We start from the raw sequence: 16,393 nt of genomic DNA on the forward strand, positions 1-16,393 counted from the left end.
GGTGGAAGGGAAGAAGGTGGTGGAAGGGAAGAAGGTGGTGGAAGGGAAGGAGGAAGGGAAGAAGATGATGGAAGGGATGACTCATGCGGCAGACTTGGTGTTAATGCTTAACCAATCGATCGGTGACTTGTTCAGTATGTGGATCTGCACTCGATCAAGTTGCGAAACAATTAGAGAAGTGGGCCTGCCGAAGAGTGATGATGAGATTAGCAAGTGTCGGACATGCAAAATGCGCTTATTAGCTCACCTGCCATGAGCGCATTGCCAAGGAAATATGCATTGACCCAATTCTGCAAGAAGTCTTTGACATTGAGAACTTGTGAGGGGATCGTTGAACACTACTCGTCTTGGTTAGCATTGCTTTTGTGTTGCTATCGTAGACCTTGTACACTCACTGATCGCTCCTCTGCATGACCATGTTGTCACCTTGTCTATGATCATAGGTGGCGCATGTCGTAGCGAGATCATCAATCGTGCAGCAGGATTGGTTTGTGCTGACAATGCAACCTTTAAATCATCAAGTCTTCTTCGAGCTGGAACCGCTCGAAGCCAGTCCGCTAGAGTATCCAACAAATGTCGTATCTCATCCTTCTTCTCAACAGAGCATAGTGATGGCAGGGAAATAAGCTTTACCGTCCGAGCGTCGTCCGTTTCTTCCATCCCGATTCCCCAGAATTGGAGCAGCTCTTTGGCGCTTTTGAAATCCTCATACAAGACTTCTGTCATTAGTCGATGTTCAACTTTCTTGTCGATCGTCGAAATGTCACCTGAAGACTTGGTCAAACGCTGTGAAATATATTCACCTAGCTTTTTCTCATACCGGATCCGTTCATGAGCAGCATGCTGGTCGATCAGGACAATTCGACTTGTTTGCAGATTGATACACGCTACAAATTTGTCATCTACCTGACCAATCAGTTCCAAATCGGAAAGGCTTAGGCCTGATGAGGCATGAAGAACGTCGAAGCCAGAAACGGCTGATTCGTCAATCAATGCTTGTCTTTTCCGCATTCCCAGAGTTGCGATCGCATTTCTCTTACCGGTCGGAGCACTTCGGACAAGATGTTTTCGGTCTATTTCACCCTGGATGCGGCCAGTCTGGTTGTAGTCCATTCTCGTGCTGAGAGCATGTGAACCAGGCTTCTGGAATTCATCGATCGACGTTGCCGTCGAGTTGATTCCATTCTTTTGTGTATACTTTGATTCTGTCAAACTTTTTTGGATACTCTTGGCCATATGCTCAAACATCTTCGTGTCTGACTGCATATTCTCGAATCTGACAACGACAACATAAACAGGCTCCAATGACTTGTCGGACATTTGCTTTTTCAGTGTTTCGTGTAGTCTTCCGCTGATCATGCTATCACCGCTATCAATACGATTGTGATCTCGAACCAAAGCTCCATTGATGAGCACGATCTGTTCGGTGATGTTAGATGTCCCCAAAAGGTCGACATAGCCAGAAATGCTGTATTTCCCAGTCTTTACATTAATTTGTGTCAGATTGGCATCCTTTTCCGGTGTGCAATAGAGTGTTTCGAATCTGTCGTTGAAATCTTGATTCTGTGAAAGTGCTATGTCAGGAAACCTAGCAATAGAACTCTGCTCTTTATCTCATGTGACTTACTGCTTCGAAATTAAATACTCTCATTACCTGATCGGAGAAATTTTCTTGGATGTAGCATGCGATCCGAATATGAGGACACAACAAAGACAGTGCTTTGACTGTATTCTTGACCTTTCTTACCTCTGCCATACAATTTGCTCTGTTGTGCAATGATGTGCGTCTCACAGGGATCTGATCGTGTTTCAGTAATAAAGGATATCCGATTCTACTCTCTATACTCACATTTTCGAAGAAGCATCGAAGACAAATGGAATTGTTTCCTTCCTTTGATTTTTGCCGATCAACACTGGTTCCCTGTTGACAAAAGTGTCAGAACCATCATTCTGCGAAACAAGCGGACGCTACATACCTTTCGTACTCTTCTCTTCCCGCATGTATCCGTGCAAAGAGTGCCCAAAAACGACAAATTCTGAATTGAATCGTCATCAGCGGATCGATCACTCTTTCCATCTTCGCGGCATTCAATCTGCCAAATAGGAGCAAAGCTGATTCGAAGTTCGATGTATGATTTAGGTGAATTCTTGATCGCATTTTGCACGAATGCTTGTGCGATTGATGCCAAATCTGGATACAGAACACTGGCGGTGAGCGTGTTGCTCGTTCGTTCGTCCAGAGGTTCGATTGAAGTAGTCATCATTGTTAATTCGATGCTGACCAGGAGGTTAAGAGCAAGGATTCATGCATTCACTCGAGGATGTGAATTACGTCTGGCCCGCCTTTCCTCATGCAGCGCATACACACATACACACACACAAGATTGTTATCTGTCAAAATGGATTGAATATCAAGAATGTACATAATGCTATAATTTTGCTTTTTACAACAAATCAATCTTCCATCTCATCGTCCAAAGCTTCTTTCGCTTTCCTTCCTGCTTCGGCAACAATGTCTGCTGGAACGTATTGATGTCTATTTTTTGATTCAGGACAAATCCATGAAAGTTCCAGCTCGAAGTCTTTATCTTTTGCATCATCGTGACATTTATAAATAATATTTGCAGCATGTTGAACTGCTTCTTTTACCGTCAAACCATCTTTTCCTAAATCCAACTTTTCAATCTCAGTCTTGGCAAGTTGACGTCCTTTTCCGATCGCACAGCCATTGTATCCCCAGTATACACCACTTGGCTCGATCATATACAATTGTGGTCCATCTTCATCTACACCGCCCAAAACGCTGCTGATACCGAATGGTCGAACGGAAGAATATAGAGTGTAGGCTTGTACGTATAGAGCCAAGCGTTCGGTGAGTGCTTTGATGGGAGAAGGGTATCTGTATGTATCGCGGAAGTTAATAGCTTCATCTCTTGCTCTACCAGCCAAATGTTTGCCGTCTGCAATTAATCCTGCACTTGCGATACCAGCATGATAATCTACTGTAAAGATTCTCTTATTCGATCCGGGAACCAATAGCTTCGTCTGCACTAGTTTCTCAACGGCCAACAAGATTCCATCTTTGCATTTCAGTCCAATAACTGTTCCAGCATTCTCTGTTGCCTTTTGTGCGTATTCAATCTGAAGGAGGGGAGACTGTTCAGTAAGTGTACTTTTTGCAACATCGCATTCGTCTACATACCTGGAAGATTCTTCCGTCAGGAGAATAAGTCGAAGCTGAAAGATCGTAACCTGTACCTTGCGATGCCATCTTGTCAATTCACTCGTTGATGAAAGTCACAATGATGGTGTTAAATTGCAATCATTTCATCTTCGCTGACGAGTCCTTCTCGAAACGCTCGGTCCACTTTTGGGTTGTAGAGCCTGAGAGCGCGTTTTCTCAAGCAATGCAACGTAAGGATTCGCGTCCTCTAAGCTGAAGAGTTGTTGATCTCCTGATTATATAATCCTAGGAGTTATCCACACACACTAAAGTTGGCGTCTGTTGCTCTTGCGCCCGCAACGTGGAGATACACAGCCGTGGATGAAATGAAGTTTGAAAGGAATGAATGCTCCTCATCATCCAACTAGATACTGCGCCATCACATCAAATCCCATAAAAGAAGATGTCTTCATCATCACCTGAAGATTTACTAAAATCTGCCGAAAAGAGAGCAGCCTCTTCGGGAGGATGGTTTTCCTCCGGTTCGGCAAAATTAGAAGAAGCAGCTGAATTGTTCAAAGCGGCAGGGAATAAATTCAGATTAGCATCAAGATTTGATGAAGCTGGTCAAGCATTCATGCGTGCAGCCGAAACTGAAATCAAAGCAGGTGAAACGGACTATGCTGCAAATACATACTTTGAAGCTTATAAGAGCTTCAAGATGGCCAGACCTGAACGTGAGTATTGAATGTGCTGAATTGATGAGATCTTGTACCAGATATTCACACTCCGACCCTTCTATCCTCCTTTTGACGTAGTGGCCGTCGTGGCATTGACACGCTGTAAGGATATACTGGTAGAAAAGGGAAGGTTTAGACAGGCAGCAGATCGTCAAAAGAACATTGCTGAATTATACCGAAACGAGGCCAACGATCCATCAAAAGCTTTGGAGTCATACGAACAAGCAGGTCAATGGTACATTCAAGAAAATGCAAACGCAACAGCTTCAGGCTGTTTCAGAGAAGCAGCAACGATTGCAACAGAAATTAGCGATTATAAACGTGCATTGGAGAAGTGGGAACAAGTGGCTCAAATGAGCTTAGAGAGTAATTTGACAAGGTATAGCGTAAAGGATTACTATTTAAACGCAGGATTGTGTTATCTTGCTCTACCTGATTATGTTGCTTGTGGAAATGCTATGGGTTTTTATGCACAACAAGATGCATCTTTTCCTACCACTATGGAAGGTCAATTCTTACACAACATCCTACAAGCATGCGAAGCAGGTGATGTCCCTGGCTTTGATGAATTGGTAGCCAATTTTGATCGAACGAAGCGAATCGTGGGATGGCAAGCAAGTCTTTTACGCAACGTTCGCAAAGGAATGCAAGAAGAACCTGATCTGGCGTAAAAGAGATTGGAATAGTATAAACATTTTGTTTTGTATTTTTTCTTCTTCTACTTGTACATCAACATTATCCCAATTCAATCATTGCAAAAATTTCTTTACAGCTTCACTAATCAAACCACCGGGTGCACGAGCTTTATCAACTTGACCGCCAACACGTTTCATCACTTCTCCCATCAATTTTTTTCCATCAATTCCTGCTTTTTTAGCTTCTTCGATTGCACTTTTGACAACATTTTCCAATTCTTCTTTTGAAATTTGTTCAGGTAAAAATTTTCTTATAAGATCAGCTTCTTTATCTTCTTTCTCGGCTAAATCTTCTCTTGACGGATTAGCAGCACGAAATTGTTTTGCCGATTCTTGTCTTTTTGCTAATGCTTTTTGAATGATTGAAATCATGCTTGATGCAATCTTTCCGCCATTTGTTTGTTGTGATTTTTGTGCATATTGTTGTTCTGATAAAAGCGATCTAAATACGGTTGATGCGAAACTATCTTTTGATCTCATAGCATTCTTTAAATCATCTTTGATTCGTTTCATTAAATCATCTTCGGATTCTTTCAAGATTCGTGTTGCATGTAGATTTCTTGATTGCAAGAACAGATTCGTGCTTGAACATTTTGCTGTTTGTCCACCTACACGAAGTACTGTTAAGCTGCGATTAGACATCATCTCGTTGCTATTGTTAGTATAGTGGAGATCAAGCCTTGTATGATGATTACGATACTTTTATGCTCAATGCGGGATTCGGTGAGAGGGGTGCGTGCATTTGATTAATGACTTTTTACACGTGCTTTTGACTTAGAGAGATTTTTTGGATAATTTTGGATTTAATTTGCATTTTAGTGAAACTTCTTAATTTGTTTAAACATTCTTCTTGGTGATCCTCTTAACATCATCAAAATGGCATCCTCATCGACAGGACCATCAGGTACAATGGTGGAAAGTACACCTATACGTCAAGTACCGATCAAATTGCGTACGTCTCAAAGTACGTTAAGCATTCCTGATGTGCCATACTTAGTGCCTACAACATGGCGTAGAACACAACTTTCAACATTGGTCAACAGGCTGTTACAACAGGGTGTCAATGATGAAGACACTGCAGCAGCAACAAAGAGTATCCCATTCGATTTCATTATTGATGGTCAATTATTAAGAGTATCTTTAGATCAATACCTACAAAGTAAAGAATTAACGGAAGAAAGTACATTGGAAATCGAATATGTTCGAAGTACTCTACCGCCCACTTTCACAGCCGCTTTCGAACATGATGATTGGATCGGTGGCATTGATGCATCAAGAAAAGGATACTTCTTAACTTCTTCATACGATGGAACATTACGTGTTTATGGATCTTCGGCTACAGAAAAACCAATCAATACATTCAGACCAACGGAAACTGCTTCTTTAACAAACGTATGTTGGCTAAACGATTCGCCTTCTTCTTCTCGATTGGCTGTTGCAGGTATGGATGGAGCTTTACGCATTTGCAATCTACCCACTGCAGAAGCTGGAGAGGAGGTTTTACCTGCTTCTCTTGAATCACTCTCGTATACAAATGCATTCGATACGACCATGCCTTTATCTTCCGTTTCAGTCAATAGCATCGGCGATACTTTGGCAACAGCTGGTTGGGATGGATGTGTAGCAATTTGGGACGCAGCACAATCGGGTGATGTTGACGGGGACGATGACCGGACATCAAAGCGCAGAAAAGGCGTAAAGGGTAGCTCTGTTGCGGGCAAGGTACCATCAAAGAAGCCACTTTCGCTGCTGTGGCATTCAACACCAGTTTCCGGATTAGAAAGGATGCCAAACACAAATGCAAGATTGGCAAATGCGGTTTGGAACGAAAAGCGATCTGTAATTTCTGCTGGTTGGGATGGTGCAGTTAGAGGATGGGATATAAGTACAGCAAGTTGCACGTCCACTAAAACATCGGATAAAGTAATCCTTGCACTTGATGCAATGTCAGGACAAGATCTTGCCGTTACAGGACAAATGGATCGTACGGCCGCTTTGTGGGATTTACGATCACAAACGACAAATATTTCCTTATCTTTTGCTCATTCTGCACCTGTTGGATCCGTTCGTGCTCATCCTACGTCCTCCTTGCTGTTTGTTTCTGGATCGTATGATGGTTTGGTACGATTGTGGGACACACGTTCTCCTAGGGCTCCTCTATTTTCTCTTGTGAGACCTAGTGGCGATATGCAGGATGCCGAACAAAAGAAGAAGATTTTGGCTTTAGATTGGGATCCAACCGGTCAAACAGTTGTTGCTGGAGGAGAAGATTGTAGATTGACAGTTCATCATGGTCATGGCATTGGCCGGGAAGATTCTGCTTAGATCAATCACGTAAAAGTGAACAGCTATTGAGAACTTTCTTTAATGCCTGTATTATAGAGTAGCAATAGAATATATCAGTATTTCAAGAATGTGTGTGTGTTCATTAGCATCTCCTCCACTTACCGATGGACGAGTATTCGGTGCGATGGCCAAGACAGTCGGTATATTCTCTGGCTGTTCGATCCAAAGATGGTGTTCCGGGAATCCCTGCGATTGATCTGCATTCTGTTTCGCATTTGTAAGCTTTTGACTTAATTCTTCCAAAGTCATCCCTTTGCCCGTTTTTAAAACTACTTTACGCATATTTGGTAAATTTTCTTCTGACAGATATGCTTGTGTGTTTGGATGTGCGTATGTTTTGGCTATAATCGCACTTGTTGCATGTCCTGCTTGTGCCATCATTGGTCCCATTGACCAACCTGGTTGCTTCTCGAACAGTGTTGCATCGACGATTAATTGCATAATCAAAGGCGTGGCGGCCTGAGACTGGGTTGGAGTTTCTGCTGCTTGTTGTGTAGACATCGTTGTTGATGTGAAAGTGCGATAGGGTATATTTGAACACTTTATAGATTGCCTGACAGACGAAAAGAGAAGCTTTGGCTGCGTTCTTAAATGTAACATACGATTTGCCTTTTTCCTATCTTGCCGAGGAGATGAAGAAGAAGAAAGTGTTGGTTATGACGCGCTTAAGATAATAAACCCGTGCCTAAACTTCGGAACCGGATCCGGATCACACAACACAACTCAAGAAGATGAAGCAATAATATAAATTGAAGATCCTAGCAAGGACAATGCAATATGTTTTGGGGGAAGCAAGAGAAAAAGAAGTAATTACTTGAAAGTGGGAAATACAATGATTGTTGTGCTGAATGATGATAGAAAAGAAAAGCAGAGCAAAGCAAAAAAAAAATGTGCACAAATCATGCATCAGGATTATGCAAATGCAAACCATGACGTTGATTCTCGTTCAAAACAGTTCCATTATCATCTTCAAATTGAGGCGAAGAAAGGAAGAAGTTATTATCGGATAACATTTGTGCTGTTCCTTGCGAAAATCTATGTTCGTTCATCGCGCCTGATAATGGACGACCCTCGTTTGGAGGAGGAGAGGCACTTCCAACTGGGCTACCATAACGTGATAACCCATGTCCTGTTGGTGGAGGTGAACCACCAGAATGATGAGAAGCAGCAGCGGCGGCGGCTGCTGCCATTGCTTGTTCTTGAGCTTGTTGTCTTGCACGTTCTTCACGTACTTCAGGTGCGTCTAAATGACTATAATCGGGAGCAGAAGAATGAGCACCGTTTGAAAACGAAGTCATTGGTCCCATGTGCCATTGTTGTGATTGTTGTGCGTAATGTTGATTATCCGATGTTGGTGATCCAAAAGAAGGTGCAGAATTAGGATAAGCATTACCCATATCCCGCATTTCATCTTCTCCATGATTATAAGACCCATAATCACCGTTATAGCCTTGATGATAACTACCTTCGTCGTCAACGTTTGGTAATGTGCCACCGTTATAACCTTGACCTTTTCTTCGGCCATTAGTTCCCATCGTTCCACCAACACCTGCTGCTCCGGCTGTGGGATCGAACGTTGGCCAATCGACATCCAAGTCATTCTTCGTATCAGGACGACGACCGAAGCACAACAACCATCCGTGACCTGTACGTGATCTTCTTCTGCGCCAAACAATGATTCCTAAAACCAATAAAGTCAATAATGCTAAACCACCAACAACACCTCCAACAACGCCTCCGATCAAGCCACCATTAGTAGAACTTCCACTGCTTGTTGGTCTCGAGGTTTCTGCACCAACAGAAGCAGTTGAATAGACCACATCGGGCGCATTGGTTACAACTGTAACAGAAGTCACAACTCCATTACTTGTAGTTTGTTGTACAACAGTTGACGAACGTGAAGATGTAAAGCTTGTCACTTGTTCTCTCGTAGAAGAAGGGGAGGATGTTGAACTTTGTTGACTTGTTGTTGAACTTGATTGTCCATTACTGGTAGAACCACCACCACCGTTAGCCGTTGAACCACCGCCATTGCTACTGCTGCCACCATTACTGCTTCCACTGCCATTATCCGATGAACCTCCTCCTGTACTGCCACCACCGCTCGATCCACCGCTCGATCCACCGCCACTACTACCACCACTTCCACTTCCTCCACTGTTTGCTGTAGTCGAATCTCCTCCGAATATAGAATCTAAAAGTTGTCTTCTTTCAGCAACGGCTTCTATGATTTCCCTTGGCACGATTGGCCTTGGAGTTGGTTGAGCCAATGGCATTTTTTTTGATGAATTGTATGAGAATAGGTAACCCGAGAGATGGTGGAGAGGGACAATTGTGACAAAGAACGAATCAATTTACTTTCAATTTCAAACAGCGCATCCGACTTCTGCACACACACATACAACGATGCAATATGATGTACTCTTGTATCCCAATCATGCATACGATTAATACAATGAAAAGACAATTGTAAAATTTCAATTTTGTATTTCCTACTTGACGCTAATCAAATTCAAATTTAGCAACTCTCTTGCTCATTGTGTACCTTTTGCCTTCTTGGCATGTGAGAAGTATATTCACAGGTGAACCCTATTTCGTTTGTTTCCCGCCCTCTCTTCTGTTTCCCGCTTTCTTGAGCTCGGCGTAAGGCCGGTGTCCAGCTAAAAATACATTATATAGTCATGCCACGGAATTGCGAAGTCGCGTACTAACAGCACAGCCTACGCCAACAAATTAAATCGAATTGCATTTTTGTCTTTGAAGCATTTTAGATAAATCTATGTTGTATACCACTCATCACTCGTTTTGCTTTATTGCCCCTCGTGGGCATATATTAAACTTGAAACGATACAGAGAAGATTAGCATTGCCCCTGCATAAGGATGACAATTTTGATCGAAAAGGTTGTGACTACGGTCACAAATTATGTTTTTTGCAAAAATGATTTACACATCATATCATTCAAGAGAGAAGCAGAGTCATAAACATAATAAAGCAAAGAAGAAAAGAAGAGAAAATTATGCTAAAAGGGTATTTGGGTTTACATGGACATCGACCGTAGTCTACTTCCACTTGATAATTGTGAGGGTGTTCCTCCATTGTTTGCCTGCGCTTGACCTCTCTCTGCAGCAACAATCTTTGATTCTGTTAATTGTGCTTTTGGATCGAATGATTTGGGTGATTTGAACGTATATCCAACAAAGGCCAACTGTTTACGCATCTCCAAAAGATGTTGCCCGTGTGCCTTATCGCGCAACATCGGATCCCGAGCTTGTTCAACCGGCGCAGGCTGTCCATTCTTTGCCGCTTCCGCTGCTCCCGGTGCAGGCAAAGGTTCATCATCTATATCATCTTCAAAGTGTTTCGTATCGGCAGGATGACTTAAAGCAGGCACAAAAGGCGCTTTTGATTGATGTAAATTTGCCCAATCAATTCCACGGAACCATGGATGTGCCATCAATTCTTCCACTCCATCAACCAATCCTGCCTTTTCCGGATTGCCACCCGCTGCAAATCCACTTCTTTGTTGTCTGCTACCTTGTAAAAGTGAATTTGGTCTGCTCACACTTGCCGTCGCTTGACTTCCTAATCGATCATCACGTTCACAGATCAACTTGGAGATAAAGTCTTGTGCATCCCTTGAAACTTTTGGCTTTGGTGGGAATCGTAGCGTTTGTCGCCAATTGAGAATCTTTTGTCGTGTTAGATGTCGAGATTTACTCACAAATGGAGGGTATCCGTACAACATCTCAAACACAATCACTCCCAAAGACCACCAATCGCAGGATTGATCATATCCCAATCCACGCAACACTTCCGGAGCCATATAATTATTCGTTCCAACGACAGAATAAGCGATCTTTTTCCTGTTCTTCTCTCGCCATGTTAAAACATGCGTCAAAGGTGTTCCATCATCATGTCGATCGCTCATCACATCTTTCAATTCTTTATCCGTCAATGTGCCATCCGCCTTTCCTCGCGTTCCTGCTCCTCCTCTTCCTGGATTCATTCCTGCGCGAGCCGTACCCGAATCTTCCAAATCGATTCCATGTTTCTTGAGCATATTCTTGCGTTGTTGATCATAATATGCACCATCGTGTGCCCAATGGAAACTTTGACAAAGTCCGAAATCGGCCAATTTGACATGACCTTGAGAAGTAAAGAGGAAGTTATCGGGTTTGATATCGCGATGGATATATCCCAATCGATGTGCTTCATGAACGGCCAAGATCATTTCTGCCACGTAGAAACGGGCAAAATCTTCGGCAAAGATGTCCTTCTCGATCAGAAGATTCAACAGATCTCCACCACCCATAAACTCCATTATCAAGTACAAATGATCCACATCTTGGAAGCTATACACCAACTTGACGATCCATTTTGCATTTTGACTTGCACTTGCACTCGTCATCAGATCACGTTCTGCACGTACATGTCCTTCTTGTCCTTTTCGCAGCATGTCTGCCTTGCGTAATTGTTTCATTGCATACAGTCCACCCGTCTGACGTTCTTGCACCAATGCCACCACACCGAAAGCACCATGACCAATAGTCTTTAAACGTGAGAAACTGTTCACGTTCACACGAGCACGAATATCACGAAGATACTCCGTTTCATTAGCAGCCCAAGCGTTCCTGATCGCTTCCTTGGAAGAATCAGGAATACGCAGCAATGCCAATTCAGCTTCTAATCCTGCTTTGCGTGTTTCTCGAGCTTGTGGCTTTTTCAAAATACCATAATACAAATTTTCAAAATAAATCTTTGCTGCAACGGATTTTTCAACTGTCGTCAAACTTGGTCTCATAGCCGCTCCTGCATGATTAACCAAAACATCAGACATTGCTTCTCCTGCTAAATTTCGCGTGGATGCGTTGTGGTTGTTGTTGTTTGTCATCGCTAAACTATCACGAACGACCATCGAAACAGGTCTATCGAACAAAGCATCAATCGCACCTCCGCCGCCCGGTAATCCATCGATTGCCTTACTTGACCTTCTTTCATCGATCGGTTGAACGGTACGTGGATGTTCGACAATCGCATTGTTCACTGCAACAGGCTGTGGTTGGAAATGCAAATAATCCGGAACATCTTGTGTTTTTGCAAGATTTACAGGTGAACTTACAAGCATCGTTCCTTGCGTGTTTGTTCTTGGCATCATTCCAGGTCTTGCGATAGGCGATTGTGCCATATGAGGTGGGGAAGGAGATTTGTGAGGAGGTGTCATTGGAGCAACAGGCTGGCCATTGTGTTGGACTTCCTCCTCAATCTGTTCAAAAGCAGCACCAGCGCCGCCCACACCAGGTGAAGGTCTTTGAGTTTGTGTAGAATTACCAGAAAGCGTACTATGACCAACAGTAGCCGTAGTTGCGGTAGCAAAAGTCAAGGCACTTGGAGTACCATTAACGATATGAAGTTGTTTTGGATTATCTCTAAACGCACTTTCTTGATGAAGAGCAGCTTGAATTTGTGCGATTGCTTCTGCTTGATTTCTTGCTGCTTGAACGCGCATTGCTTCTTTACAACGTTCAATCCATGCTGGATCGGCAATCTTGCCAACATTATCCCTTCCCCATCTACGTAGGATTTCTTCTGCTTGTTCTGCATCACTAGCATGGGCTGCATGAACGAAACTGTCAATTCGTGGTGCTCCAACCATATCTATACTGATTCGCTTCTTTGCTGCTTTTGGACCTAGAGCAGCAGCACCAGCATTGGGGAAAGGACTAGGCATTGGATTGTATGTGGCATTTACTGGAACAGACATCCTGTTCGTTCGTGTAGTTGGCATCAAAGGAGGCATTTGCATCGAATTTCTCGAAGTGATATTTTGAAGAGGAGGAGCAGGAGAGCTAAAGAAAGGATCTTCTTTACCTCCACTGTTCAAGCCGATACGAGGACCGTTTGGATTGGAATCTCTACGGAATCGACCAGTTGCTTTGCTAAATGTAGCTTTGAATCCATTTTGACCTGCAGGTCTACTGGCAGGATTATTGACGAGTGAAAGGATATCAAAGAATCCTTTATGCATAAATGCGCTTCCTTTACCAACTGCTCCCGTCCTGCGTGCTTCTTCATCATCCAACGCGAATGGTTGATATCCATTAGCTGGACTATGAAGTCTACTGGGCGAAGAATTAAGATGATAAGGACGTCCTTTGAATCCACCTTCGCCATTAGACGACATTGGAGTCGTTCTGCCCGTTTCAGCCATAGAATGCAGCGTTGTAGGAGAAATTGGTCTTGTGGTGGAAGAAGAATCATTCAAAGGTCTCATTCCACTTTGTCCAACCGAATGAGCAAATCGTCTTGGTGGTGGCGGCTGTTGTGATTGCGTTAATTGCTTTTGCGGAGAAGCAGGATAATCAATTGCGGTACCGGGAAAAGGATATTGTGCTCCTCCTTGTTGATGTTGAGCTACAGAAGTGGATGCTGTCCAACGTGAAGAAGGACTCAAAGGAGGTTGAGGTTGTACGCCATTTGGGCTACCATAAGATGGTCTCATTATATAGGATGGACGCATACGTTCTTCATGCTCATACCATGCTGCTTCACGTTCAGCATATGAGCTCGTCATTCCAGGTGGCTGAGGAAGAGGTCTTCCACTGGATCTTGGCATGGCCATCGTTGTCATTATGGCCTTCAAGGGGATTTAGAGACTTAATTATACTTTGATGATCACCTTTATGATGGAAGGATGATAAGAAAACAAGAGACTGACCTGATTGTTATTACATCATAATAAAGGTATACATTCACACTACATCAAGAGCTTTTGCTTGTATATACATAGGAGTCTTTTATGCTCGTGCATGGTGGAATATCCGCTATACTCGCATCGGCTGATACAGCAGCTGTACATCCAGCTCTTGTTTATGTATGTATAGCATGTTTGTTGGGTTCAGACCATGATCAGGCCCAGTCTTGAGAAGAGCACGATCCCATACCATTTTAAAATTGTTTTAAGAAAAGTGTTACTTTTTGCTTTTTAAACTTTCTTAGTGAAAATACGCACGTTTGATGCATATTCGCTCTCACTTTTAGAATAAAAATACCCCTGAGTGAAATAATATATTATACCCCGCGACTTTTTAGTGATGACTGCTAAAGCGCTGTCATGCAAACCTTCATTCACTTTAGCGCACAGAAAGAAGAGTTCTCGGTCTCCATCTTATTGAAGCACACTCACTCACTCAGGGGCTTCAAGGCAATCGGCTTTTCAATCCACTTCATACCGGCTTGTATGCTTGTATATGATGAATATATTGCTAAAGGTATATACAGTATACATACAAAATCATTAAAATTGCATAGAATTATCCAAAAGTGCTTTATCGCTCGTTTTAGCTTTACTTCCCGCTCCGGCTGCCCATGCTCTTCCTGCTTTTCCGGAAGCGGCTTTTTTGCCATGATGTTTTGCATCTTGTCGTGCTCGCCTTTGCTTTTCGGCTGCAATTCGAATTTCCATTGGATCTCTTTGATCTTCTTCATCTTCTCCTTTTAATTTTCTTGCAACAACAGGCATTCCTCCACCTCTTCTTCGGCGTGATTGTCGGGCTAATCCTCGTCCGGTAGGCTCAACCATCGAAGGCGGTAATAGTGTTCCACCTTGTAGGCGAGAGTTGATGTCCTCATCGGATACTTCTGCTTCTTTCTCTTCTTCTTGCTCATCTTCCTCCTCGCCTTCTTCTTCTGACCCTTCCTCTTCATCTTCGTCCTCCTCTGTTTCATCTCGTAGGCGAAGGGCTGTCATGTATTGATCAAGTGGAGTTTCTTCCTTTTCTAAACTGCCGAGTCCACTTGCTTGTGCCTGTACATCAAGCTCTAAGCCCAAAGGTTTCTCATCTTCCGGCAATTCATCGGCACTCAATCCCGTAACCTGCTCTGCCCTTCTGGCACGACGACGGGCACGAATCTCACGTTGTTTCTGTCGATCTTCAGGAACGATATCCCTGAACTTTGGTACTCGATCACTTTGAAATCTAAATCGCTTTCTGAAGAATTGTTTCACTCCTTCCACGTCTCTGTCAAAGTAATACTCTGCATTTGCATGTTCGACACTGATCATTTGTGGGAAATCAATCAGGATTGGTTCGATTGATGATCCATCTTTTAGTGTCACTCGTAGTGCTTCATTCGTGCCTTCTTGATCAAATTCTTCGGCTTCTTCTTCTTCTTCTTCGCCTTCAGAGCTGCCATCCGACTCGCTCTCTTCCTCCTCTTCGCTGGCTTGCTCTCTCTTATCCTGCTCCACAAGATTAGGGTCGAAGTATATCCGATCGAAACCATTGCATTTCTCGATTCGCTCTCCAGGCTTGAGTTTGTATTCCCCATCATCCTCTGGCGATTCCGCTAGTGAGGCTTTTGCTCTTGACCAAATGCTGTTCTCATCCTCTTCCAATTCCTCCTCTTCATCTCCTTCTTGTTTTGCTTCGCGTACCATAATATTGAACTCATTAAAATCACAATGAATCAAACCAGCCCGTGCTAAACGAACGATGATAGCGATCAAACTTGCAAAGAGTGATTCAACTTGTTCGATTGGAAGTTCAACGATTTGTCGTAAAGGGTATCCATTAATACGTGACATCAAAATCGAATGTCTTGATTGATAAATCGGTTCAGGAACCGGAAACCCGTTCTTATGAAGGATTTGCATAAATTGCCATTCTTTCTTGGCTGCCAATCGACTTAAATACATCCAATTCGGTGCCGATTTACGATTTCCCAAATAATCACGTTTTTCTTTGATTTTTCTGAATGATATCCGTCCTAGTCGATGTACTTTCAAAACTGCTGGTATAGGAACATCTTCTGCTGTTGCTCCAGGTCTATGGGCCATATAAACATCACTTTCTTTTCCTACTCCCACTCGAGTACCAACGCCCAACAAAGCATCCTTTTCTCGCATTGCTCGAATCGCAAGCCAGTCATACCCTCCGTATGTCAGCCTCCAACCATCATATTTGATATTCCGTTCACGTGCGATCAACCCTCTTCTTGACAGTTCAGACATGATCTTGTTCAGACCTGCATGATGCAATCCACTTGTGGATGCGATCAAAGTCGAAGGAACGACTTCATGCGATAAAGATCCCGTTTCCGTAGCTTTGAGAACCTTGAATTCTTCACTACTTAAATAACGTAAATCTGTCGCATCTAAACGCATCTTTGGCAAAGCCTGTCTTGATGATGTTCAAGATCAAGCAATGGTCATCACAAGAAAAAAAGCTTCTCACAAAATTTTTAGACAATATTAAAGCTTAACGCCCTGCATAACGCGTACCCCGAAAGCCGCAACTGTGATCGCACTTTCTGACTCTGAGGAAGACCAAGGCGATCGTAGAGCGCGTTCTCCTTCTAACGAGAATTTTTCCGATCGTGACGAAGAAATGATGGCAGGAGCCGGACATCACGATGATGACGAGGAAAGCGAAGGGGGAACAGAAAACT

General features: G+C 43.2%; 9 protein-coding genes across 9 annotated transcripts; 2 read left to right on the forward strand and 7 right to left on the reverse strand.

Moving 5' to 3' along the window:
* FA14DRAFT_175736 (uncharacterized protein) lies at positions 1–2,264 on the reverse strand (the record flags this gene model as incomplete). The annotated part of the gene is made up of 6 exons (XM_025500601.1): positions 1–184; positions 248–338; positions 396–1,563; positions 1,628–1,798; positions 1,850–1,921; positions 1,977–2,264. The coding sequence occupies 6 exons, from the start codon at positions 2,262–2,264 to the stop codon at positions 82–84; spliced, it is 1,893 nt and encodes a 630-aa protein (XP_025351504.1). The 3' UTR covers positions 1–81.
* A 150-nt stretch (positions 2,265–2,414) lies between these two features.
* FA14DRAFT_193161 (N-terminal nucleophile aminohydrolase) lies at positions 2,415–3,271 on the reverse strand (the record flags this gene model as incomplete). The annotated part of the gene is made up of 2 exons (XM_025501982.1): positions 2,415–3,141; positions 3,203–3,271. The coding sequence occupies 2 exons, from the start codon at positions 3,269–3,271 to the stop codon at positions 2,455–2,457; spliced, it is 756 nt and encodes a 251-aa protein (XP_025351505.1). The 3' UTR covers positions 2,415–2,454.
* A 355-nt stretch (positions 3,272–3,626) lies between these two features.
* On the forward strand, positions 3,627–4,574 carry FA14DRAFT_128546 (putative SEC17-transport vesicle fusion protein; the record flags this gene model as incomplete). The annotated part of the gene is made up of 2 exons (XM_025496870.1): positions 3,627–3,900; positions 3,982–4,574. 2 exons carry the CDS (start codon positions 3,627–3,629, stop codon positions 4,572–4,574), a joined length of 867 nt encoding a protein of 288 aa, XP_025351506.1.
* On the reverse strand, positions 4,457–5,328 carry FA14DRAFT_30638 (GatB/YqeY domain-containing protein). Its single transcript, XM_025502160.1, has one exon. The coding sequence runs from the start codon at positions 5,241–5,243 to the stop codon at positions 4,653–4,655; it is 591 nt and encodes a 196-aa protein (XP_025351507.1). The 5' UTR covers positions 5,244–5,328; the 3' UTR covers positions 4,457–4,652.
* A 113-nt stretch (positions 5,329–5,441) lies between these two features.
* On the forward strand, positions 5,442–6,969 carry FA14DRAFT_162872 (WD40 repeat-like protein). Its single transcript, XM_025499781.1, has one exon. It carries the CDS (start codon positions 5,475–5,477, stop codon positions 6,921–6,923), a length of 1,449 nt encoding a protein of 482 aa, XP_025351508.1. The 5' UTR covers positions 5,442–5,474; the 3' UTR covers positions 6,924–6,969.
* On the reverse strand, positions 6,925–7,403 carry FA14DRAFT_109482 (uncharacterized protein; the record flags this gene model as incomplete). The annotated part of the gene is made up of 2 exons (XM_025495879.1): positions 6,925–6,969; positions 7,047–7,403. Coding segments are annotated over 2 exons (402 nt in total), but the record flags the coding sequence as incomplete, so codon positions are not given.
* Positions 7,404–7,734: 331 nt separating this feature from the next.
* On the reverse strand, positions 7,735–9,232 carry FA14DRAFT_193166 (uncharacterized protein). Its single transcript, XM_025501983.1, has one exon. The coding sequence runs from the start codon at positions 9,218–9,220 to the stop codon at positions 7,844–7,846; it is 1,377 nt and encodes a 458-aa protein (XP_025351510.1). The 5' UTR covers positions 9,221–9,232; the 3' UTR covers positions 7,735–7,843.
* A 751-nt stretch (positions 9,233–9,983) lies between these two features.
* Positions 9,984–13,517, reverse strand: FA14DRAFT_128541 (kinase-like protein; the record flags this gene model as incomplete). Its single annotated transcript, XM_025496869.1, has 1 exon — positions 9,984–13,517. The coding sequence occupies one exon, from the start codon at positions 13,515–13,517 to the stop codon at positions 9,984–9,986; it is 3,534 nt and encodes a 1,177-aa protein (XP_025351511.1).
* A 668-nt stretch (positions 13,518–14,185) lies between these two features.
* Positions 14,186–16,109, reverse strand: FA14DRAFT_140239 (uncharacterized protein; the record flags this gene model as incomplete). Its single annotated transcript, XM_025497091.1, has 2 exons — positions 14,186–14,764; positions 14,852–16,109. The coding sequence occupies 2 exons, from the start codon at positions 16,107–16,109 to the stop codon at positions 14,241–14,243; spliced, it is 1,782 nt and encodes a 593-aa protein (XP_025351512.1). The 3' UTR covers positions 14,186–14,240.
* Positions 16,110–16,393: the final 284 nt, after the last annotated feature.

Source organism: Meira miltonrushii (genome assembly GCF_003144205.1).
Source record: "Meira miltonrushii strain MCA 3882 unplaced genomic scaffold FA14scaffold_17, whole genome shotgun sequence".
NCBI lineage: Eukaryota > Fungi > Basidiomycota > Exobasidiomycetes > Exobasidiales > Brachybasidiaceae > Meira > Meira miltonrushii.